General features: G+C 42.7%; 1 protein-coding gene across 3 annotated transcripts in view; it reads left to right on the top strand.

The window, feature by feature from the left end:
* LOC106588502 (angiopoietin-1-like) overlaps positions 1-26,121 on the top strand; it is a 54,465-nt gene that overhangs the window by 11,388 nt on the left and 16,956 nt on the right. For 2 of the 3 annotated variants that reach the window (XM_014177604.2, XM_014177603.2), the window contains exons 2-7: positions 12,087-12,242; positions 13,632-13,753; positions 15,038-15,270; positions 20,015-20,142; positions 21,132-21,233; positions 23,518-23,684. In XM_014177604.2, coding sequence (XP_014033079.2) covers positions 12,087-12,242; positions 13,632-13,753; positions 15,038-15,270; positions 20,015-20,142; positions 21,132-21,233; positions 23,518-23,684 — 908 coding nt within the window. The remainder of the gene's footprint in view (positions 1-12,086; positions 12,243-13,631; positions 13,754-15,037; positions 15,271-20,014; positions 20,143-21,131; positions 21,234-23,517; positions 23,685-26,121) is intronic. The other variant, XM_014177605.2, reaches the window with a different exon arrangement.

The following is a 26,121-nucleotide window of genomic DNA, read 5'->3' as shown; positions in this document are numbered from 1 at the left end:
GCCTAGGGATATGGCGACATTGTGCTGCGTATGCTCTGGTCCTCTGCTGCTCCGCTCGGGGCCCGCTGAGGAGTCAGAGCTGTAAGTGACTGGAGAGGACCACGCTGGGTTATGATGATGTTACAGGGTTCAAACCGAGCTCTACTGTTCAGGTCTGGTCTGGTCTGCCTGGGGATATTCCATATGATATGACTATGAGCTTCCACAGCTCCAAGGGTTGGGTTTTGCTTGAAAGTAACTGCTTTCTCTCCATGTTGACATGTGGATTGCAGATTAGGAAAAAAAACATATTATTATTATTTATAATTATTATTTTACACAACATGATCTCTGGGTTGTTGGTTCGGATTTGAAACTAGCTATACAATTGCAGGAACAATGGCATATCTTATGATTTGTGAAATCTTTTGATTGTGTAAATAGTGAATATTATAGACATTTCAACCTATGAAAGAGACACACTGCCTCAGTAGCCATTAGCATCCATTTTCCCTTCATTACACTGGTATGACCTGAGGTCAGACCAAAGCAGTCCCATCTGGTGAGGTCTACTGTACCGCTTCCTGCTGCTTTGTTTTCATTCCACTGTTGTTCAGTAGGCACCGTAACTGAAGAAAAAAGGGCCTGTTTCCAGTGACTGCCTCTGCGGCCTCCACACCGTTGACACCCCCCCCCGTGCTGCGCCCCTCCACCCCGTACTGCCCCGCGGCACGATGACTACCGCTGTCAGCACAGACGCATGACATCAAAGCCCCCTGTCCAGAGTCTAGACCCACACAGCTGCAGATGATACATTGTCCAGTCGAGCTGTGAGATGGGGATGAGGAGGCAAAGAAGAAGGGTCTCATCATTTAGACCTGATGTAACAGTGTGGCTGGTTGTGTGATGTATCCATAGCAAAAGGAGGAAAGGGGGGCCCTGGTTTGACTTGGGAGTTTATATAGGAGGTTTTTCTGTTGGCGAGGGTAACCCTGGATGACTTGAGAGTTTCTAAATGATCGCCTCTTCACTTAGCGGGATGCTAGGGGGAAAGATAAACACGGACATGACGCTGAATGTAACAATACCTGGCATTAAATGGCCGTTAATTTGAATAGAAGAGGCATGTTTAGCTGGCGCTGGCAGTGAGGGAATATAGTGGTTATTATTATGTGATGAGAAAGGCCTACCATATTCACAAACTTTGAGATTGCACACATACCAACTTTATTATGGCTTCCTTGAGGCAAACTAATTCCATCTATGTCTGAAATGTGCTGGCAGAGATAAAGATACCCCAAATATTTGGATCCAATCACCCACGTCCCGTGGGTTGATATTCCTGTGTGTTCTACGGCTAGGAAGATTGAAACGGCAGTGCCGAAGGGTTTACTCAGCCATTATCGGCCACGTTCCTACTTGGATGAAGCCCAGTGGAAACGTTCCCATGTTTGAGAGAATGACAAGCTCAATTCCTCGGAAAACTAGAAAACTAGGGGTCCAGTACCAGGGCAGTTGAATTTGTTGAATTTGTTTTGTTGTTTGGTATGTTTCTCCATTCCCATGTCTTGGATGAATGCATATGTTTCCTCTCCCATACGTCCAGATACACATCATTAATTGGGGTAATTTGAGGGCCTGCTTTGACATAAGAGAGCTCCTAGAAACTCAAGGATTTGTGAAAATAGACATCCACACACAATCACGGCTGCAAAATCTTTATTTTCACTCTTGATGAATTCACATGAATGATGCTAGGTGACCTGAGCTCAACAGAAGGAAGGAAACCAGCAATATATGGTTATTACTATAATAGCCTACAATTCAATTATGTTATGAGTTATTAATAGAATATTACGGTTCTTTATCTAGTTTTTCGGACCAAGTATAGAAAACTCAGTAGTAAAGGATTTTGGAGATTCATCAGTGTATTGCTACTGGAATATGGTCATATAAGATAGCCAAATAATCCTTGTCTAGACCAACTCTAAAAAATCATTTGCAGAATCTTGATTGCAATAACAAGCAAGCCTTCCACATAACAGCACCCGAATCTGAAAGAGAAATGTAAACATTTCTGTTGGACGAGATCCCTGCGGTCTTTCCCGAGAGGAGAGCTGAAATTCAAAGCAAACACTTTCTCCGTCCCTCTTGTCATATTTCGAGTAAGTTCATGTTTATAAGACAGGATATCAAAAATTAATTGCTTCTTGGTTATGTTAACTTATTTTGGGCTTTCTTGTGAAATTGGCTCCTTTCTTAAACGTTTTACCCGTCTGTCATGGTCTGTACATTTTTAGTAGCGCGTTACCTTGGTTGCTGAGGATGTGTTTTGTTTAATACATGATACCAACTGTTGAAGCCCTTGAATTGATGTGTGAGATCTCTCTGACATTGGTTAATAATACATGTATAGTAGATGGATAGGCAAAGTATTCGAACCAGATAAATGATTCCAATCACATAAGAATTAATGTATCTGATGGATGAAGTAAGATCAAATTTCCCATAAAGAACAGAAAACTGTTGGCAGTCATGTTCAGATATAGTTTTACTTTTCTCAGGCTTTTTTCCATTTATAAACGTTTGACCTTTGTCTTTACAAACTTTTGAATCATTAATCTGTTTCAAGTTATGTGAAATGTTACTGTTCAAGTGAATGATCTATATTTTGCATTACTAAAACATACAAATTATGTTTTGTGTGACTAAATATTTTGTGTGACTAAAACATAAATAAATAGCTTTGACTTAATACTTTACATGTCCCACCAAGGAATATGCTAAATGTATCAAGTCTGGATTCAATCCTTCGGTCCAAAGATAAATAAAGTGTTGTATAATTGATATTTTGATCAAACGTGCTATCTATACTTTTCTCATGATCGTTTTGTTTACATAATTGTACTAATGCATTTTATGTAGGATATCTCCAGGTATTGAAACATGCACTGGCTGCTCTGTGTTTGTCCTTCAGAGAAATGTACTGTAGTTTAAAGACAATGATTCAGGTATGAGCTGTTACACAACAGTAATACATGCCAACCTACACGCTCACTTCGTTACACCACTGTAGGCCACCTTGTCATCCCAAGTCCAAGCTCCAGAGCTTCAGTGACAGGGCCTTCTCCAGGGTTTCTCCTAGGCTCTGGAACTCCCTCTAGCAATCCATGACTCTGAGTCCATCACCATATTTCTGCCCTCCTAAAACCCCACCTTTACGACATGACCTACCGTTAACCCACCCTCCTGGTAAATGGGGAAGAGATTTAGAGTCTTAAATCAAATTGATAAAATTCAGAATTTTCCACATTAGTTCCTGAAAATGCCATTTGTTTTTGATCATTTCAAATATTTACCGCTTTCCCTTACAGGGCTTCAGTGATGAGACGAAGCACCGGACCTCCATTTCAGCCGACCATTTCAAATATTTTCCTCTTTCCTTACAAAGCTTCAGTGATGAGTCAAAGCATTGGACCTCTATTCCAGCTGACCAGGGGCCTATTGATCGATCCCCATTCTGTCACGTTAAGGCAGAGGACGAGAGAGAAAGAAAGAGAGAGCGAGCGAGAGAGAGAGCGAGAGAGAGAGAGAGAGAAGTAGCGTCACTATTTGGTAAATGCCTCGTAGCTAGCTGTGAGGGTAAAGGATGTAGAGGAACTTTGAGTTCAGTCTGAGTCGCTCTCCTAATTCGTATCGTCTCATTTTGAATGGAAATAATCCATTTAGATAAGTCAATTAAATTGGAAAATCTGCATTTGCCCAAAAGCATAGAAATAGCAGCCAATTGGAATTTGAATGTCCTTATTTTCCTTACTGCACAATACTCTAAATCAGATAGATTTTACGGAGTTTTGGAAACAAAAGAAAACGCCAAGTCTTTAGAGTTTTCACCAGTGGGCACGCTTCTCACTTTTGTCAATTTGTTGAGCCTAGGAGCTTTTGATGGACAGAAAGTGGTGTATTGGCTCTACTTGCTAAATGATTTTGGGCACTGGTTTTATATGCAATGATTTGGGTTGGAGATGGTTGGTTTGGTTTCAGGTTGTGTACACAAGACTAACTATGTCCTTGGAAAAGGATAACGAAATGAAATCAACACAACAGCATCCTGACAGAAAGAGAGAGAAACAGAGAGGACAGCTTTGGGTCCTGGCAGTGAACTGGTTGGATAGAGTGTGACTCCCATTGGACTCTGGTCAAAAGTAGTGCACTACAGTATATAGGGAATGTGGTGCCATTTAGTTTTGGTACATGGCAGTCACACTCTGTCCATGGATGAGTTAAGCCCTGAAATCAGCACCCAGCAGTGCTTCAGTAATGAGTCATAGCACTGGACCTCCATTCCAGCCGACCAGGGGCCTATTGATCGATCCCCATTCTGTCACGTTAAGGCAGAGGACGAGAGAGAAAGAAAGAGAGGGCGAGCGAGCGAGAGAGAGAGAGAGAGAGAGAAATAGCGTCACAATTTGGTAAATGCTTGGTATCTAGCTGTGAGGGTAAAGGTTGTAGAAGTTAACTTTGATTTCAGCCTGGGTTGCTCTCCTAATTTGTATCCTCTTAGTGTCTCACTCACTCTTAGTGTCTCAAAGTGACTTATATACAAACAACCCACTACATTTTGGCTGAAGCTGGGGCAATGAGACAGAGTTATATTCTATATGTATGCTGTCTGTAAAGAATTATATGCAACCTCAATTTAAGCAACCCATAAAGGTCCTGGGCATTGAGTGAATTATAACCACAGGTTTCAGAGAGCGTATTAAATCCTCCCTTCACTGTCCTTTGGCGAAAAGAAGGCATTAACACATTTGCTGGCATCAGTCTCAAGGTGCCCTGTGCTGTAGAGTGAGGTGCTAATCGACAGTAATAGCTCCTTTACCGTATCCACTTGAGGCTTCTCAGATGATTGGGTCTCGTCAGTGGGAAATGCAACCCAGACACCCACAGAGCCAGAGATAAGCTAGGCTACAACAGAGCACATACGGTCTGTTATAAACTGGGTGGTTCGAGCCCTGAATGCTGATTGGCTGACAGCCGTTGTGTAACAGACCGTATACCACGGGTATGACAAAACATTTATTTTACTGCTCTAATTACATTGGTAACCAGTTTATAATCGCAATAAGGCACCTCAGGGATTTGTGGTATACCTCAGGGGTTTGTGGTAAGGGCTGTATCCAGGCACTCCGCGTTGCGTCGCGCTTAAGAACAGCACCCTTAGCCGTGGTTTATTGGTCTTATACCACACCCCCTTGAACCTTATTGCTTAAATATACCACGGCTATCAGCCAATCAGCATTCAGAGCTCGAGCCACCCAGTTTATAAAGGGAAATAATGCACACGCTAGAATGCCCTTCAAGCCAATCAGAAAGGAGTATTCAACAATGCCATGGTATAAGTAAGCAACAAGCAATGCGTAAATCAATCACACAACCTTTACCACCTTTCTACTCATGGCTCTGATAATGATCCACAGTCCAGGTAAGAGGTTAAACCTGACACCACAGTTATGGCTAACCTTGACGGATTTGGAGTGACCCTCAGCCGATGGGCTGCGTGTGGAGTTTAACCAAGTCCTCCAGCTGCTGCTAAGCCAAGCTGAACTGGTCCCAAACATGGTTCCTCTGACTCAGATAATAGCCCAGATTCCTCTCTAACAAACGTGAATTTTGATTTAAAAAATCAGAGTGATTCATTGGCCTACAGCTATTTGTATTTGTCTGCTGTATTTAGATGGAAAATATTTGCATTTTTTTGTAGTTCCCATTCAAATTACATTGCATTGTTTCAAATAGAATTTTAGTGCATTTTTTGAGATGACTTATGTTTTTTGTCTGGTCAGATGTCCTGGAAAATCAGACTTTGGCATTTAACCAACCCTCATGAGAGTGGAGCACACAAGCACTGCATGCATATCATGCACTTTTATGTATTTCATCATCGCTTTCCCAATTCCCGACAAGGGTATGCCTCTCTACTCACTTTCTACCACTGAAGGACACTATTTACTTTCTCCTGCTTTCTAATCCTGTGCTGTTCACTGTCTGGAAAAGCACAGCCAAATAACTTAACACCCACATTGGGCTACTTTGCTTCTTCCCATGTGGTATTTTTACATGATGGGCCGTGTTTGTTTAATCTTGTTTCTCCTTGGTACTTTCCGTTTATGACCCTCACCAGATTGAGTCCTGAGTCAGGCACGTTCCCTGGGAGACTGGCCATATGCCGATGAGTGCGGAGCTTAAGTTTCTGGAGGGTCACCGGTGTCACTTCCACCGGGGTCTCTCAAGGTGACTTATGCAGGGTGCAAGCAAGGCATATCAGACAACATTTACACCGATTCGTTTTAACGGATTGGCAAACTGCTATAAAGAGTACAAGCTGCTTGTGAAGCATTGGAGAGTACTACAGTATATCACCATTAAAGGCACAGGTCTCCAAAGATAAATACTTGGCATCTAAGTCGTGCAATGAGCCTGAGGTTATCGATTCAGACTGTTTCCATAGTTATAATATCGGTGTTCCGAACCATGTAGGTTCCAGACTTTTCATGTTCTTTCCAAACTCCTGTACCCTAGTGTGACACTTAAATCAGTCTGTTGTACTTCACAGCCAAAGGAACTCTATTGTATCTGCTAGTGGGCCTGAAACAACGCTACACTTAGCTTTTATATGAACGCCAAGACAGGGATATTGCACTGAAGGACTATTTCCATGTGGCAGACATTTGCTGATGGCTGACGGGTAGAAAGATGTCACAGTTTTAGGATTGAAAGGAACTGTCTCTGCTCTGTCTGTGTTATTGTACTGTATGTTCACGAAACGTTGAAATCCATCCTTTATATAGGCAAGCAATATGGCAGTTGAGTATTTCCCTATTTATAAGTGCCAATCTTTTGAATATGTTATACACATTAAAGTGATTTCAAACTCTCAGCATCAGCCCTTTAGACGCCAAGATAATTCTAGAATGCTGCTGTAGAGTACTGGGAATTTTCATGATAAAGCAAATTTTCTCACACATTTCAAACAAACAGACATACAGTAGCTCAAAAACAAAGTACAAATGACAATTACAAGTTAACTTAGTTTTAGAGCCCAACTTCTTCTTTAATACGACACCACATTCATGTCAATAGCAATAACACTCATTTTGTCAACCATTGTGTAGACGCTCACTGTCAAAAAACCATTAACACAAAAACAAAACGTTTTTAAAGTTGTAGTACATTTTACTAAATGACTCGCTTAAAATGTACCAAGTGTAATATATAATACTTATAAATATTATTTACATATCCAAAATACGACCAGAGGACAATATTCAGAAAGTATTTCAAAACCCACACAAAGTAGGCTAGTGTAATGACAACGTTTCTTACTTCTGCAACAATGTAAAAATTCAAACAACTATTCAGAGACCATTTAAAAAAGAAATGCAACCTCTCTCAATAAGATTTAGTAGAGACCAGGCCTGACACAAAATGTAGAAATTGTAGCCTACTTTGACAACAATTCAGTGAATGCAGTATTAGATAAAGATAAAGAGAGACGCTACAAAACACAGCAACTGTTCCGAGATTTGTAGGACAAATTCATATTTCACACTGTCACTTTAGTGTTTGCATTTGTCTAAATGTCATGGAACTTCTGGAAGCACTGCCCCATCCTGCAAATTGGCACAGAACACGTAGAGCACCGAAAGGAGGTTTCTACACATCTCCCACTCTTTTCCCTGCGTCCACTCCGAATACACCCCCCCCCCTTGCGCCCTTCAAACTTCACCTGCTTTCAAATGAGTTACAACTCAGTCCACACGCCCTGGTGCCACAGGCTTGGCTCCCCTCTTCCTGCCACTGTAGCCATATCACAAAGTGAATGGACAAACTGCATTTTCAATGCCTTCGGGGGCCAGCGCCTGCGGTTTCTGGGAAGGGGTCTTTGCAGGGTCCCCCACACAACATATGCATTTACGATGGCAATGTTGAGCATCCCCCAAAACACATACTTCCACTATTTTCTGCCTGTGTCCTACATTGTAATAGTTCCTCAGTTGGTCAAGATGGTCAACCCCGCCTATTTTCTTGTTGTAATCCATTACAAGCTCTGGAACAGATATAAGTTCCTAGCACTTTTAAAAACAACTCCAAAACCCCTGCCACTTTCACTTTAGGCCCAGGCTGTGTGGTACAAGGGTGAATGGTGGGACTTGGGGCAGACATACGCCATGGAAGGCTTCCCTCTCGGATGTGCTCTCCCTCTTCCCCTCCCTCTTCTTCCTCCTCCTCTCCCTCTAATTCCTCCTGTCCCTCGGCTTTGTCCTCTCCCTCCTCTTTTTCATCCTCCTCTCCCTCTCGCTCCACTCGTTTCTCCCTCCTCCTCACTCTCCTATTCCTCTCTCCGCTCCTTCGCTCTCCCTTCCTCTCTCCCTCCTCTTGCTCTCTCTCTCCCTCCACTCTTCTCTCACTCCCCTCCTTGCTCCACATCCCTATCCCTCCTATCATCTCTAACTCCTATTGGTCCCTGCCTTTTGCTCCTGAGCCCTGACTCTCCACATCACTTCCTTCGCTTTCACTGACCTTGAGGAACAGAGGGAGAGGAGAGGAGCAACAAATAGGATACAAAGGTGGTCAGGAACATAATCTCTCTCTCCCTCACACTGTCTCTCTCTTCCTCCCTCTCTTTCTTTTTCTCAACCATACACATACTCTCTTCCTAATAAGGGGTTTCCATAATAAATTGTCTGATACAGTTACAAGCCTCCCATTCCACACGCACACACACACACTCTCTCTCTCTCCTCCAATCAACTCTTGCTTTCTTGCCTGACAGACTAGCTACAGAGTTCGCCAATGTTAGCTGATTAGTTACGAAGCTGGGACAGTTTCCAAATGAATTGCATTGGTAGAAACAGGATAGAACAAGCAACTTGTTAGCTGGCTATGTAAACAATTATAAACTGGGTGGTTCGAGCCCTGAATGCTGATCGGCTGACAGCCGTGGTATATCGAACCGTATAGGGGTATGACAAAACATGTATTTTTACTGCTCTAATTACGTTGGTAACCAGTTTATAATAGCAATAAGGCACGTCAGGGGTTTGTGGCATATGGCCAATATACCACGACAAAGGCTGTGTCCAGGCAATGCGTTATGCCTAAGAACAGCCCTTAGCCGTCGTACATTGGCCATATAACACACCCCCTCGTGCCTTATTGCTTAAATATCCAAATCATCATATAAAGTTCCAATGCACAGGCATTTACTACCCTAACACGATAGCTAGGCTGTCAAATAATAGCAAAATGAGGCCTATAAATATCTGCACCTAGAAAACATGACAACCCATGTACTTGCTAACAACAGGTTGTTAGCAAGTACATTTTGCAATATTGACACAGATATTACTGTTAGAAAAACAAGGCCATTGGCGCCGCTACAGTAATTTAAAGAAAGGCCGTCGACGGCCGCTATGGTTTTATCACTCTACTGATGCAGATTCAGTCAAATATACTTATGTTTTTTTAGCGAAATACATATTTTCCATTTTGTCTATTTTGTATTGGGATTGGCTTTGCCAAGCGATTCATTTACTGTTTTGTTCCTCTGCAAACCATTTATTATTTACAACTGTGGGAATTCAAATATGTTAGTTTTGTGCACATTACAAACCGTAATTGAAGACACGCATAATACTCTTTTAATACCTTACAGTCTGTAAAGTTGAAACTTCTACAATTTATAGCCCTTTACAAACATACTGTACCTGTATATGGGTTACGTTATAAATGATGTCAGCGCTCAGGCTCTGAGCTTTACAGCGCTTTATGGTCTTTGACTGAAAGCCATTCTGAATTTGAGCACCGCATGAGACAAGAATTTGCCCCCATCCCTCTCTCCCTCTAATTGCACAACCGTTGCACATGTTGTGTTGTCTCAGTGAGGGAAATGCTGTAAATTAAGAAGACTCTATGTATTTAGAAAGACGAGGCGTTGAGGATCATAATAAATACCACTTTGATGTCATACAAGCAAGACAAACACCCATGAGTCCAAATGTGCACTCCACATTTCCAAATCATAAAACTCATGTCACACCCAGCGTCCATGTTCATGATCGCTATGTTTGACGTACAATTACAAGACGACATGGGTTGTTCTGAACAGAACGAGATGACGATGTGTTTCTCTGAATTGCCCTGTGAATCTCTAACACTGCAAGATGATATTTTATATCTTAGCTAGTCATTTTGGCAATAGAACAATCACGCAGATGATGCCCACCTGACCCAGATTGCGATTTATAATAGGCCGTTTTTAGATTGCGTGAAAACAACAGTAATTGTGCGATGGCGGGGATACAGGGTTGTGTTCCGGGGAAAGAACTACTACAAGTGTGCTTGCTCTAGTTCCTCAACGACACAGCTAGGAGAGCTCCGCAACAACAAAAAGCACCTTATAGTTGAAGATTCTTCTTTGAGTCATAAAAGCGCATTGAAATGACTATGGAACTGTGCCCACTTTGTAGAGATGGCCACTTGGAGACACCAGATAGTCCGTTCACGTGTCTTATGTTGCACCTACCTCACATTTTCCAGAAATATTCATATCATGTTACTGACTATATCCAGAGTGTTTTCAGGTTTCGTTATCAACAAATGCAGCAAAACGTACAGTAAATGTAAAATGAACATAAAATCAACAGTGTAACGTTTGGATTCAGTCTTGTGCGAGGTGAACTGTTTCCACAATCTCCAAATGGTTCCCTTTCAATTGCTACCATGCGTGTACATATGCATTTCATATTTCTTCTTCGTGAAACATTTAAATGTATCCATAAATGTTCATTCCCACATGTGTAAAGGGTTAATGATGAAACTTCTACGGTCTTCAAAGTTTAAACTATCACTCATGCACTAGCTATAATGGGCATGAAATCCAACATAAGGTCTGAGCATGAATGTCTAGACTATCCCAGTGCCTGTGTTTTCTAGAATAGGACTAAGGACCTTTTAACTTGAGTCATTCAGGTCCCTGGATGCCACACATGAAAGGTTCCTTTAACCATGTCGTCGTAGGGTATCATCGGACATCACGGCTAATGTGACAATAGAAACAATCTGTATTTTCCGAGGGATGGAAAAATGAAGTGAGAGACTTTGATGTCACAAATGCTTTCTTTAAGAGTCTCACGGCAACAACATAAATCCTTCACACTTCGAGTGAGTAGTGGAGTTTGGCTGGTGACGTCTCCATGTGTGCTGTTCTTTTCGTTCAACGAAGTGTATGTGTACCAGGAACGGTTGCTGAGTAAGGGCATCAGCGCATGCGACACTGTAATGTTTGGAACTGGCTGGTGCGTTTCTGAAAATACCCTATTAGATAGTGAGTTCAGAAAGGCCACTGTCAGATTGACCAAATCAAACACGCCATCTAGATTATTCGTGAATGTTTTCAAAAGTGTCAGTGCAGATGGTGAAACGTAACAGGCCGAACATCACCGCAGGTGCATGAACTGACGTTGAATAAAACCCTGTCCCGGCCTTGTCATCCGTTCACTTTTGGGGGATGAAAGAGTGCTCTCAAGATAAGCACCAGTGAGTATCTGGCCATCTCTGCCTCTTCCTTCCCTAGCTAATTACCTACATTTGGATCCACCTATATTCTGAAGCTCATTGTTCACTTGGTGGTTCACCAAAGAAGAGGTTTTGTGTTAGAATAATGTGGTGGAAAGACAGAATCAACTCAGTTATCTATGACATAGAGATACTGATAAGAAGGCCTTAGAAATGTCCACGTGAGGGAATGTTACAGTGATTACAGAATGTATGAGATTTGAATCTTGATCAATGTGGATGGTAGCCATTTGTCAGGCATGTTCTTTCTTTCAACTGTAAAGTGATTGAATGCCGTCTCTCAACTGTCACTGTTTTCAAACGCATCTCTATTTTGTTGTGTCTGTGTGATTTACAGCGTCTGTTTAACCTCTGCTACTTTCGTTTTTTCAACATACCCCAGTTTTGTTGAGTCTGCATTATGGGCCATCTGTTTTAGTCTGTTTCATGCTCTGTGTCTCATCCATCCTCTCATAATCTATCTTCAGATTGAAAACGACATAAAGGAGAGCATGAAGACAGAGATGGCCCAGCTGCAGCAGAGTGCCGTTCACAACCACACGGCCGCCATGTTGGAGATGGGCACCAACCTCTTGTCCCAGACGGCCGAGCAGACCCGCAAGCTAACGGATGTAGAGACGCAGGTACTATATCCCCCTAAACTCCTCTCACTCCTGCCGGGAACAATCTCACACTTTGCAATACATACACAATAAACTAAACGAACAAAAACAACAAACCGTGACGCAGAGTAGAAACATACACTAACTCAAAACCATTCTCCCACAAACCCAGGTAGAAAAAAACCCTACTTAAGTATGATCTCCAATTAGAGACAACGAGGACCAGCTGCCTCTAATTGGAGATCATCCCAAACAAAACCCAACATAGAAATACAAAACTAGAACATGACAACATAGAAAAACTAAACTAGAAAAAAAAATGTCACGCCCTGACTTACTCTACCATAGAAAATAACATCTTTCTATGGTCAGGACGTGACACCTACGCTCTCTTTATGTGATGTTCATATCAGTGGAGGCTATTCAGAGGAGGAAGGGGAGGACCAACCTCCTCAGTAAATTTCATCAAAATAAAAATGGTAAAACATTAAAAAAGTTATACATTTTAGATAAAACTATACTAAATATAATCACATCACCAAATAATTGATTAAAACACACTATTTTGCAGTAGCCTCAACAGCCCTTTGTAGGGTAGCACCATGGTGTACTGTAGCCGGAGGACAGCTAGCTTCTGTCCTCCTCTGGGAATGTTGACTTCCACCCAATCGAAGTTATCAAATAATTATTATAGTACTGAAAGCATAAGCTACAGCTAGCTGCAGTGCATAAAATGTGGTAAGTAGTTGACTCAAAGAGAGAGAAAGACAACAGTTTTGAACAAATGCATTTCTTCCAAAATGAAGGAGAAGCAAGAGAGAAATATGACATGGCTGTGTGTTTACGCGTGATCAGGGTTGTATGCATTCTGCTGATCCTGTTGAAAAATAGATTAGAAACTCTTGTTTGTGTCACTGTGTCCATTGTAGCAACCTCCTAATGGGTATAAGGAAAATGTTTGTATCATGTAGTAGCCTAAACCTGTCGCTGTTACATTGAACTGGGTGAATGGAATATGAATGACAGTCATCCAACTTGCTGTAATATAAATAAGGCCATGCTCATGAAAAAATAATCGTCCTCCCTCATCTTAAACGGCACTGACTGCCACTGGTGCATATGTATGTTTAGGTTTCAACTTCTCTTGATACTTGGGGAGCTTTAGAAGGAAGGGGACAAAAGTGGTTCTTGTGGGGGTAGATTTTTGTTGATGTTCCAAAAAAATATAGGTTTGCTAAGCAAAATCACTGAGTAGTACCATGTGTCAGAACAACCTCTCTTCATGCCAAACCTATACTTTATTACCTCTTCCTAAAGAGGAGCTGATGATTTACATCTTACCTACATTTTGTTTTGCTGGAACACCTCTATAAGGCAGGATACCGCTAACCTATTTCTGTCTTGGGACAGGTTCTGAACCAAACCTCCAGACTAGAGATTCAGCTGCTTGAGAACTCCCTGTCCACCAACAAGCTGGAGAAGCAGCTCATGGTGCAGACCAACGAGATCAGAAAGCTCCACGACAAGAACGGGTAAACTCACAGGCAGCTAACACAATGTGAAACTTCATTGAAAGACACCCTGCCTTTCATGACTCCAGACACAAACTCATGTATAGACAGATCAACTCAATATGCAACAACACACCCAATCCCCTGATGTATAACAGTATGAAGTTCATGAGGCCATATTTTCCTACATGAGCTGGTCTTTGAAAGATGCACTTTAATGATGTTGCAATGGGAGCAATTGAATGTGGCTTTTGGATGGCTTTTCAGAGTCCAGTTTGTTGATTGGTCCGGTGGGACTGTCTCTCATCGTCCGCTTAAAAGCTCCCTCCCATCCCCAGTGCTTACTGTAAATACAGTAACACAGCTGTACTGAATCCTTCCATTCATATGTCTTCTGAACAAAATATATATATATACTGATTCCTATATTTGAGAGCTGCACTCAAGGTTTATAGACATGGGTTCCACAAGAGGTTGGTGGCACCTTAATTGGGGAGGATGGGCTCGTGGTAATGGCTGGAGCGGAATAAGTTAAATGGTATCAAATGCCATTCCATTTGCCTCCGTTCCAGCCATTATTATGAGCTGTCCTCCAAGAGCAGCCTCCACAGAGGATTCCTTTACTGAGAGCAATTTTCAAAGATTGTGCAATTATGAAATCACCTCCCATTTAAACATTTTATTTTATTCATCAATTTAATGCAAGCGGAGTAGTTCTGAATTTGTTCATCAATACGACGTCAGCCTGTATCATCTTTCAGACTATATCATCTTTCAGACGTTATTTATAAAATGGAAGACCATAGGATACAGTTAGAGCTTAAATTAGTCTGCAAAGTGTCTGATGAAATGTATGTATATATGTTCATTGTCTGTGTGCAACTCATGGTGACTGAATGCACTGACATAAACATTTGCATTGCTATTATGTCTGTGCGTAATGTATATAGTTGGCTTTCCATACCACATGTTGCCACGGATACAGTTCAGAACATGTTTTAGGGTCGGGAGAAGGGGATATGCCGGAAGCGGATTTGGTATGATGATTCACTTGCTTGATCTATCAAAAGAAGGCTCGTAGAAAATAACTTAGAAAGTGATGGAATTCGACTGTTTTTGACAATCACAAAGAAATACCAGTAATTATTTGGTAACTATTATGTAACTACCATACAACTAAGTAAGCACCAAATCACGAATAGAGGACTAATCCGAAAGTTGGTTATAGCTTTAGTTTACAGTCATCTATAAACTAAAGCTATAGGTCTAACAAACCTTCCTATGTCGGGTCTTCCGCCTCCCAAGGTTCATGGAGCAGAAGATGCAGGAGATGGAGTCTCGACACCGGGAGGAGCTGGGGACGCTGCGGGAGGAGAAGGGAAGCCTGCAGGCTCTGGTGGGGAAACAGAGTGGGGTGATCCGTGAGCTGGAGACCCAGCTGACCAGGGCCACGGGCAACAGCACCGCCATGCAGAGGCAGCAGCAGGAAATGATGGACACAGTGCACAACCTCATCAGCCTCTGCAACAAGGACGGAGGTATAGTAGCTAAGGGTCTCGTGTTGACAGACTTCACACTGTGTTGTCCTTCAAGAAGATGCCTAGTTTGGAGCTACACCCTGAAGAGAAAAGTCAAAACATGTGCATGTGTGTTATTACAGGTGCAAGATTTAAAAAAAAAAAATGGATATGTTATTTAAAAGAAGGTGCTTGGAAACTGTTTGGGCTCCCAAAGATGAGAGAGAGGAAGAGCTGCCATGATGCCAATACGATAAACATGGTTCCATACAGAGAGGCACAGTGATGCCCTTAACCTCTGCTTGAGGGAGAAGCCAAAGTGGTCGTTCTTTTCCCAGAAGCACTCACCACTCTAGTTGCTCGGTGTGGTGCTCTCTTTACGGTAATGGCTTATCACGCTTCACCGTGACAGCTTAGGCTGTGGTTATCGCTTGAGTGAAATGTCAAACAGCCACCATTTTGAGTAATCAACTCTTTTTCTTCGTTCGTGTCTCCCCGTGGCGATGATAAGGGACCCTTCGGTCCACCTCTTGACCCTGACAGCAACATGAGCCTCATGTTTAGTCAATGCAGTGAACTCATTACACCCCCTCCATCTCAACACAACAGCACAATCCCAAACCCACTTGATCCCAAGCTTCCCTCGATCACATTCAGTCTCAGGAGATTTCAAGTAAATGTGTGTGCTGGGATTGGTGGAGTGTCTAGCGAGAAACCTTGCACTCTGTTCATGTTCCCTACTTCCTGCTGTGACGGCCCATGACCCCCCCACTGCTTCCTGTGGCTGTTCACCCGTATAACAGGAAATGAGCAGGCATGAATAGATATCTAAGACATGGAGAGTAGATATGTGCATGACATGATTATCACGTGCTACTTCATAGCTTTATTGTTCTATGCAAAAAGACTCCCTATCGGCTTCATTTCATAGCTGTGACAGTAGGAACATTTTATGGCAGATGGTCCTTTGAGTGTCGTTAAAGCTGTCTACTGATTGGGTCATATTAACTAATCCCTGTGTATTAACTAATCCCTGTGCCGTGCCATATTGTGACCCAAATATGTTATTAGGGTTTCTTAAGTCGCTAAAACTGTTCGCCAAATGAAAAACAAGTCATTAACTGACCTGGAAAGACGTCCACGTCTGCCATGTTCCATTAGTTGCCAGCAATCCATTTAGTAAACACCTCTGCAACTTTGTCACCTAGTCAGCCATGTTATCTCCCTGTCAGCTCGGGGTGTTTCTTTGGGTCACTGGGACATCCAGCCTCCCAACTTGATTGGTGGCTGCTTTAACAAGAGGAGAGTGAAATTAAACAATGAACGCCCTGGCTCCGTGGTTGGTCCCATCCTCCTCCATGGTGGCAATGAGGGCTAACCGGGCGCTGGGGTCACCTCTTCACCCCTGCCGAATAATTCAACCTGTAATGGCTCCTAGGGGAGGTTGCAGCACTTCCGTTCCCCACGGTGTCTAAATCTAGATGCGATGACGCTCCGTTACAGGGGAGGATTTTCCTGGGGAGGATTTGTTTGTTTACCAAACAGATTTGTGTTTTCGTTCGGGGAGGGTTAGCTTTTCGCGTCTATTCGAGTTATGCTCTGTTTTGAAAACTGACCCTTAGCATTTCCTTTAATGCTCAGATTCAAATCATCACTGACAGTTACTATGGGGAACACTTTAAAAAGGGAGTTTAGATGCTAAAATGCCCATAAACATTGTTACTGAAGTTTGTCAAGAAACATACTTCTCAATATTAAGGCTTATTTATACTGAACAATAATATAAATGCAACATGCAACAATTTCAAAGATTTGACTGAGTTTCAGTTCAGTCAATTGAAATAAATTAATTAGGCCCTAATCTATGGATTTCACATGACTGGGCAGGGATGCAGCCATGGGTGGGCCTGGAAGGCCATAGGCCCATCCACTTGGCAGCCAGGCCCACCCACTGGGGAGCCAGTCCCAGCCAATCAGAATGAGTTTTTCCCCACAAAAAAGGTTTTATTACAGACAGAAATACTCTTCAGTACCTTTTCCACTGTACTATGCTCTGAACTCTAATCCAACCATCTCTGATGGAGCCAGATGCCACTGAGCTCACGTTTGGGTCGTCATTACTACCTAAATCTTTAGAGAGAGCATTGAGCCAAATACCGTTAGTAGTGGTAATTGACCTCAGTGTTGGAACGCTCTTCAAAATCTTTGGCCGCTAAACATGATTTTCTTTCACAGTATTCTATCATCCCACCTAATGAATGCCATCAATCATTTTGACAGCCGGGAAAGCCATGTCTGGAGAGAATATGATCTTATTTTAATTACCCGCATTTAGCTCAGAGTTCTATGAAATGCTTCAAAATGGCATTTACAGTGTTGATTGTACATAGTGTACAGTAAATCATCAGATCTTTTCTATTAAGGCCTTTTATGATTAAACTATGTTCATGTTTAGGCATACTAATTTGTCTTGAAGTGACACCTGACGCTGCAAAGATACTCTGGAGCAAGTAGAGAGAATATCCATGAGGTGTGTAATGGCACCATCTATCATGGACTTATTCCAGACTTCTATTGACCCTATTTTGGTTTGCTTGTCTTTCCCTCAGATATTTGTTTGTGGTTTTGAGTCAATTTTATTTGGTTTTTAACATCCTTTCACATTTAATTGAGTCTGCTAGATCTGTCACAGTCCATTTTGGTTCCTTTGTGTCCACGTGTGTCCATTTGACTCCATGAGGTGCCTTCTGGATCCACAGTGAGATGTATAAAGGGACCTTTTCAATCCCCAGGGGTCTTTGAGGGGCCTCTCGGGTCTGTATGGGTCCATGTAGGTTCATGAGAGTCTTTTTAGATCTGCGTCACAGCCTCTCTGGGTCCATTTGGGCTCATTTGGCAAGGGTACTGATTTATGCAAACACCCAGCCCTGCTGTCCTTTTCACATGAACCTCCTGCTGAATACAAGTCTCCACTGAACCACAAAATATTTGTCTGTAAATAAATATTGGGAAATACCTCATATTTTCAGAGCCAGGCTGCAAGCTCTTCAAGGGTGCCTCTCCTATAGCAGGGATCCACCAGTCTCTGGTAGACTTTGACTGCGCCGTTTATTGTGAAATTTGTCCTCACTGTGACAGACTGCGAGTCAGAAGGTTGCCCTTTGACACCGAACTCTCCCACCTCTCTAATGCGTCCTGCCATCTCCCCGTATGAGGTAAATTGCGTCACGACAGGGCCGGCCTTTAGTTGTGTTAGAGTCCGCAGAGCAAGGTCCTACTCTGTCAACCTGTCACGGTGGGATATTCTTGTCGCTGACACTCAATACTTCATCAAAATGGCCAAAATAATATGCCTAACCTACAGCTTGTGTCTCCACTGACTGTTCAGCTGAGGAAGGGGGATCAAAGTGGAGTCTAAGGATCACTGACAAGTTTCGCTTTCCAGTGACATCCCCTTTGCGTAAACAATCCCAATAGTAAAAACAATGGTGTGAAAACTGAGATGCGCCCCCTCGTTTTGGAATTGGAATTTCCATCGATATAACAAGGACTTGGAGGGTAAATATAAACCACTTGTTATAACAGGAACTTGAAATGTATAGCTTGTAGTATTTTGTCCTAGGCCCCTTGCTTGGTTTCAAAAATATTGCCGCCATAATTATATACAGATGGAAATAGACACAGCTGCCTGTTTGAACAGGCCTGTCAAAGTCAGATGCCCTCTCTCTGGGCGGGAGATCATCCACTTGACAAACTGCTTTTGTCTTGCTAATAAGCCATCCAGTCACCCTCTGATTTTATCATGAGCTATATGGATATCCACACAGAGACCTTGTAGTTTGGCTTCTGTGTCACTTTACTTACATATTCATTTTCTGGAATGTAAAGATGGTAATCATGATCAATGGACAATGCCGGTTTTGATATTACAAAAACCCCACTGCTTGATGGCTCATATGTGACATGAAACTAAAGGTAGTCAATTATTTATTTAAATAGCGGGATCAAAAATGACATACTTGTATATACACTGAACAAAAAATATGTAGTGTGAAGTGCTGTGCCATGTTTCATGAGCTGAAGTAAAAGACATCTGTCGTATTTTGTTGTGTGACAAAACTGCACATTTTAGAGTGGCCTTTTATTGTCCCCAGCACAAGGTGCACCTGTGTAATCATCATGCTGTTTAATCTGCTTCTTGATATGCCACACCTGTCAGGTGGATGGATTATCTTGGTAAAGGAGAAATGCTCACTAACAGGGATGTACTGTAAATGCAGCCAACTTGACACAACGATAGGAAGCATTTGAGTCAGAATGGGCCAGCATCCCTGTGGAATGGATTCGACACCTTGTATTGTCCATGCCCCGACAAATTGAGGCTGTTCTGAGGCTGGGGGGGTGAAACTCAATATTAGAAAGGTCTTCCTAATGTTTGGAATACTCAGTGTATTTTGGTAATGGATAGATAACAGTACCCAAGTGCTGAACACAGGGCTTTTAATAACCTCATTGACACCTGTCAGTCAAATATATAATTTGAAAATAAAGACATATGGAAGTTGCTTGTTGATACTTGTTGATAGATTGTTTGACAGTCTGAAGGCAATTTAACTGTGGCAGTTTAACATTCCAACACCACCTCTGAGCGACTACATCTGAGCGACTGTTTAGCTTAGAAGTACTATTTAAGTCTTTCTAGTACCAGCCTGAATTTCCACAGCCTGAAGTTGTGATACCAAATATGTATCTCATGTTTCCTCAGTAGTCCCAAACAGCACGAAGCGGGTGGACGAAGAGAAGAAGTTTCGGGACTGTGCCGATCTGTACCAGGCTGGTTTCTACAAGAATGGGGTCTACACCATACATATTAATGCCCAGGAGACAAAAAAGGTGGGCAGCCAGTCAGAACTTCATATAGAGACTGCCATGTGAAAATATCTACCATTTCATCACTTTAGGCAGCTCTTTGATGGGTGTTTAATGGAGTTTAGCGTGTTTTTGTTACTAGAGTGAGCTTCAACTCTGTCCAAGAAAGCCAAAGACATTGACCCACTTGAGAGTGAAGTGGGGCTATGATAGCTATTGGCTGCTTCAGTGCTTCAGGAATAATCGAAGGCTGAAAATATACACTTGGCAGCCTGATGAGTGCCAGGGTTTACAAGAGGGTGGCGGGGGAGTGGGGGAAACAGGTGTTCACCACCTCCACAGGGTGCTGCCAGGCCTCAGATGGATGGCAGGGAGGTACGAGGGGGAAGGTTGGCAGAGGAGTGAGCGATGAGGGGGAGAGAAAGGAGAAAGGAGAAAGCCTCGTGTCTGGTTTCGGAGAATAATTCTGTCAGGGGGTATACCTACTTAATTATACCCAGACTGGGCACTGTGTGTTCAGCTGGGGTCTTGTCCGAGGTGATAGACCTCCTCCAGACCTTCTCCACTACTCAAACAAATAGCACCACAGCAGATAGATACCACTGTTATCAGCTTACACAGCGGCCAAGGGTTAAGGGTCATGTTCCATCCAGGTGTCCACTGGTATGTGTCCTGCTCCACTGGCCCCGTCCACTTGTATCCGCAACAGGCCTGGGATTGGGGTCACCTCCTGGGAGTTGTTGGAGGATCAGGACACATTGATTACATTTGAGGAGGACTCACAATACTTCGCCTTGATGATACATGAGAAGGACTGTGTCCTGGAACCGATGATTCATAGAAAGGAATCACTACTTAGGCCCGCTGTACTTTAGAATGATGCAAATTGATGATGATGCAAATTTAACCTATCATGTCTATATTTGTGCTCTAAACTGTAAGATAAGAGCATGTAGATTGTGTTTGTAGGCAGCCTGAGAACTTAATGACCGTCTGTCAATGTGTGCTTACAGGTGCATTGTAACATGGAGACCGCTGGCGGTGGATGGACGATCATCCAGCGAAGAGAGGATGGCAGCGTCGACTTCCAGAAAACGTGGAAGGAGTACAAGACGGTAAGACGAGAAGAATAACAAACAGCCCAACTCTAAAGCACCACACGCACAAGATAAAGCCATGCATGAATGAGGAGTCTGTTTCCAACACACATCCTCTGTTACAGTAAATTATAACAAATGGGTGTACTCTCGCCTCTCTCTCTTTGATTTAACATGTTGAAAAAGAGTGAGGTAGGATTCCCTTGTATTCTCAAGAGTGGCCAGGCCCGTGTGGAACACTCCTACAAAATGGGTCCTACCCGGCATCACCAGCTGTATCTCTGGTACATCTGTACACAGGGAGGGATTCCTCGGCCCTCATATTAGAGACTCTAGCTTGGGTGTCGGAGGCTGGCACGAAATCTAACCCAACCCTGGGCCTGACACACTGTTGTTCTTCATTTCAAACAGGACAGCAGTAGTCCAAAAACGATACATTTGTTTAGTCTTACGTAACAGTGCAAGGTGTTGAGATCATCATCGTCCATTCGATACGGTGTACTAAGAGAATAAGCTCTGTTTTGCTTTTAGGACCGATGAGCTACCCCATTGCCATTCCAATTAGCTGTAGCGTATACTAACATAACGTAGGTATCACAGCAGCTGGAGACCAGATTAAATATGGAGGTTTTAATTACCAATCTGAGCAGATGGTAATAGATGATCTGCAGAGGGTAAATATGGATTTGACAAAGGTGAAAAGGTTTGGGCTCATTTGTAGGGTAAAGAGGTACGGACAGAAAGTCCAACTGGTTAGAAGCAGTGAGGGAGCCATGGCACCCCTCTAGCCAAGCATGGAGAGCGTGGAATACAAGTGGCAATGGAATCAGCACAGACCCTAGCACCGCCACCGAATACAGGCACACCATCGGTGTGGTCCTTTGCCTCCCTCAGAGACCCCTCCTTGAAGAGCCTGAAAGTGATTGATATTGTTTTATTGTGTGATTCAATTCACTGCTGTTGGTCTCTGTGGGCTTTTGCACGTAAATTCAAATTCACTTGAAGGATTCATAAATCTTTTGGGCGAACTTCATTGGGCTATTCCTATTTTGTGGGAGGATGTAGAGCACTCTGGCAGTGACCCCTACTATTAGTCGTCAAGTATGTGATCTTATGACCGTAATGTTTATAATTACATTAGCAGTACTAGATAGAGTATATGTAGCAGGATAACAAATGGTGCATGCGTTCTTTAACCGGTATGAGACACAAATCAATTTGACAATTTGCAATACCTTATTAAGTAAGTACTTGTCTAAGTTAGTATTTGTCAGAATGTATGGCAAACTTTATGAAAGAGCACTTTCTATCAATCTTTATCGTTTTAAGAAAATGTTTACTTCTCTACCCAACAATACTTCAAACCTCCTCTCTGAAATTCCTGGTAGATGCATTCAGCCACATTTGCATGTGAATGAACACTCTGGTGTGGAACTATAAGGGGGAACCACTACTGTTTGAGTCCAACCATCCCAACCACAAGCCAGGTTTCCAGAGGTGAAACGGAATCACAAGGGGAGGCCTTGGACAGGGCTTAAAAGGCAGATCGGTCGGAAGTCAGATTGAGTTAGGGACGTGACCCAGCCACTTTCTCCTTCCACCCACACAGCAGGACATGTCTCAGGCTGGAGGAATGCCCCATGTTTACTTTCCTCCTTCAATTTTCCTAATCATCACAGGCTCTCGGCACATCTCCCCCTTCAACCCACCCCCAACCCTTCCGCAAATCATTAATGGAACAGTCCAGAGCTCCAGACCAGTCTCTTTGAGCCATCATGTCATCCTAGTTTCTAATTCTCCCCATTGCAAGTTTGTTACCTCTGCTGCTGTCAAAAGCACTTTGTCTACAATGGGAGTCATTGTGATCATATCTAAACGTTGTAATTGTTCAGAAGGCATACGTGGCGTTGTGTGCATCTGTTGTCATTCTTATGGACTGTGTAATAAAGAGGGTTTATTACGCGTCTGGTTTGGTTGGGGAGAGGAAGGGTGGAAAAGGTGCTTTGTGTGCCTTTTTCAGCTGGTCCCAATTTACGCTCTCATAAACAGGGAGGTCTATTCATGTGCGGTTTCATGCTTTGTGTTGCATTTGTTTAGGCGTCAATCCTGAAGTAGTCATTGATGATGACATCACAAAAATGTTATAAACAAATTCCATGGTGGAAAGATTGCATCTTTTCCAGGAAGACCTTGGAAGGGATCGGGAATGACTTCTATCCTGTATCCCGGAATTTACAGTAAGATTCCTTATGGGCCTCAGTGATGACTCTGGCCTCCTCTTGCTCTTCTTCTTCTGTTGCAGGGCTTTGGGACCGTTTCTGCAGAGCACTGGCTGGGGAATGAGTTTGTATACCTGCTGACCAGCCAGAGGCAGTATGCCCTTCGTGTGGAGCTCACCGACTGGGACGGACACCAGGCCTTCTCCCTGTACGACCGCTTTCACATCGATAGTGAGAAACGCAACTACAGGTACTATTAAAGAGATGTATCTATGTATCTTGATTAGCCTCGAATTCATGTTGCCACTACTGACTGATATCTAAAATGGAGACATTGCTGACATTATCCAGTCCAAATTCCTTCTCATTTAATGGTATCATGTCATAACAGATATTTTCGTTCAGTAAAGTGTTCCCGAAACTGATACTTGGTCCTTGAATAAGGGGTTAAACTTTTTGCTTCTTCAAGAGCGCTAAATATGCTTCAAACTATGGCAGACGCTTGGATTCGTTAGATTTGGAAAACTACTGGAACATTCCAGAAAGTTCCGAGCAATCAAAGGTCTCTGAGAGGAGATGGTCTGACAATTCCAATTGAGGTGATTCGTCAGATTTGTAGCCCCTTCTGATAAGAAGGTACTTCAGTTTCTAAATGTCCTTTTTTCAACTTCAGATGGATTTCTGTTTGTTTTCCGAAGACGTTACAGCCATTTATGCTGCCGGGAAGGGTGTTTCGCAGCGTTCAGATTTTTGGACAAAATGGTGGTGTCGGGTTGAGAGTGAGGCGATTGTCATATCTAATTTGTGGAAACGTCTTGGATTATGTGACGACAGGATTTACTTTACGAAATCCGCCTCTTAAAGTGTTAGGACCTGGTGCACACTCTCCAGGTTTTCTCTGTGGGCTACAGAAACTGATTTTACGGTAACGCTATAGGGAGAGGTCAACCAATTTCTTTTGTTATGCGCTGAGACTAAATTCGGGTTTATATGTCCTATTGTGAAGATTGGATAACTCCATCCCTTTTTACATCTCAGAGTTTAATACTGACCGCTCAGGCACTGACTTCCTTCTCCCTATAGTCGGTATTTGACAAGGAACGATTTGTTAAGTGCAGAGAAGGACCATGTTGGATACGGTTCAAGGGGGGATAATGCAGGTATGTTTATCTACACTGTATGTAAAAGGACACTTGAACAGGGATAGTGATTTATTTGCACTCAAAGTATTCTCCCTCCCTCTCTCTCTTTCACTGTTTCTCTCTCTTCCTCTCTCTCTCTCCCTCACGCACACATACTGTAACCTCCTGCTATTTCGATGGGGGAAAAACAGTGGTTGTTTGTTTCTTCAGGGCAGGAAGAGGCGTCTTTGGGCCTACAGTGGGCTTTAGTTAAGGGAAGGAAGGCTCGTCGGCGCTCGGACTGCTAGATTCCTGAGTGGAGAAATCTAATCGGCCTGCTGTTCACTATAAATATATTTTATCTCTCAAATAGTTGTGTGATTGCTTCTCAAGAACATTGGCCAAAACCAACCAGGCCACAAACAAAGCTGCCATCTCTGTTCTGTTCTCCTCTGCTTTGGCACCTCCACTTCAGAATCCCAAACAATCTGCGACATGTTCTTCAATTTGTATTTGTTGTACTGAGAAGCAACAGATTGTAGCAAAAGATAGCATGACGTTTTGGTTTGGTTTTGGATTATTTTGGGCATCGGTGGTGGGGGCTTTACTGGAATAGTACAATCTACATTGACGCAGACAGACACGTTTGTTAAGACTCGTAAACGAAAGTAGCACGGTCATACTCATACACACACACACACACACACACACACACACACACACACACACACACACACACACACACACACACACACACACACACACACACACACACACACACACACACACACACACACACACACACACACACACACACACACACATAGGCCCATAGACCTACACGCACCCATTGGATACCGCAGATGGTAATTTAAAGCTGTAGTCCACTGATGCACAAGTGTGTCCACTTATTATAAACAATGTCGAGCTTTGCTAGGAAATGTTTGCTTTACTGCCAGCTCCTTGGTTGCGTCTAAATATAAAGCCAGACGGAAATGACTTGGTTTGAAAGAAGTGCAATTATTTCCCAGAGAAATATAGGATTCTAATCCATGATCTAAATCATATACAGAAAGGACTAATTGTCACATTTATTACTGTCCCCCCTATTTTAATGATTTCCAAAGCACAGAGGCTGAGTAAGACTCACCAACACTGTTTTATTTAGTATCCAGACAGCATAATAAATACAATATAATAAAGCTATTAAATCAATCCATCGCAATGTAGATCTTGGTTATTCAAAACATATTTGTGAGTAAGTAGTTGGAGAAGTAAGTAAATTGGCCTGGTTCTCTTCTCATGGTGTGACTAATGCCGCGTTCAAGTGCTAGTCAGAACTAGGAAACTCTGAAATTTCCGACCGGCAAACTGGTTATAGTTATACACGTGCAGCTTGCAACGAATCAGCAAGTCAGAAATTCAGAGTTTCCTAGTTCCAACTAGCATCTGAATGCGGCAATAGTCATTTCCAGATGACACAGTATTATGGGATTGACGCAGATGTCTTGGAGAGTCTGTGCAACTCTTCCCTTTTTTTTGTGTTGAAGCTGTGCTTAAGGATGT

Source organism: Salmo salar, chromosome ssa27, assembly GCF_905237065.1.
Source record: "Salmo salar chromosome ssa27, Ssal_v3.1, whole genome shotgun sequence".
NCBI lineage: Eukaryota > Metazoa > Chordata > Actinopteri > Salmoniformes > Salmonidae > Salmo > Salmo salar.
The sequence above is the reverse complement of the archived record's forward strand: the minus strand, read 5'-3'. Positions and strand labels throughout refer to the sequence as shown.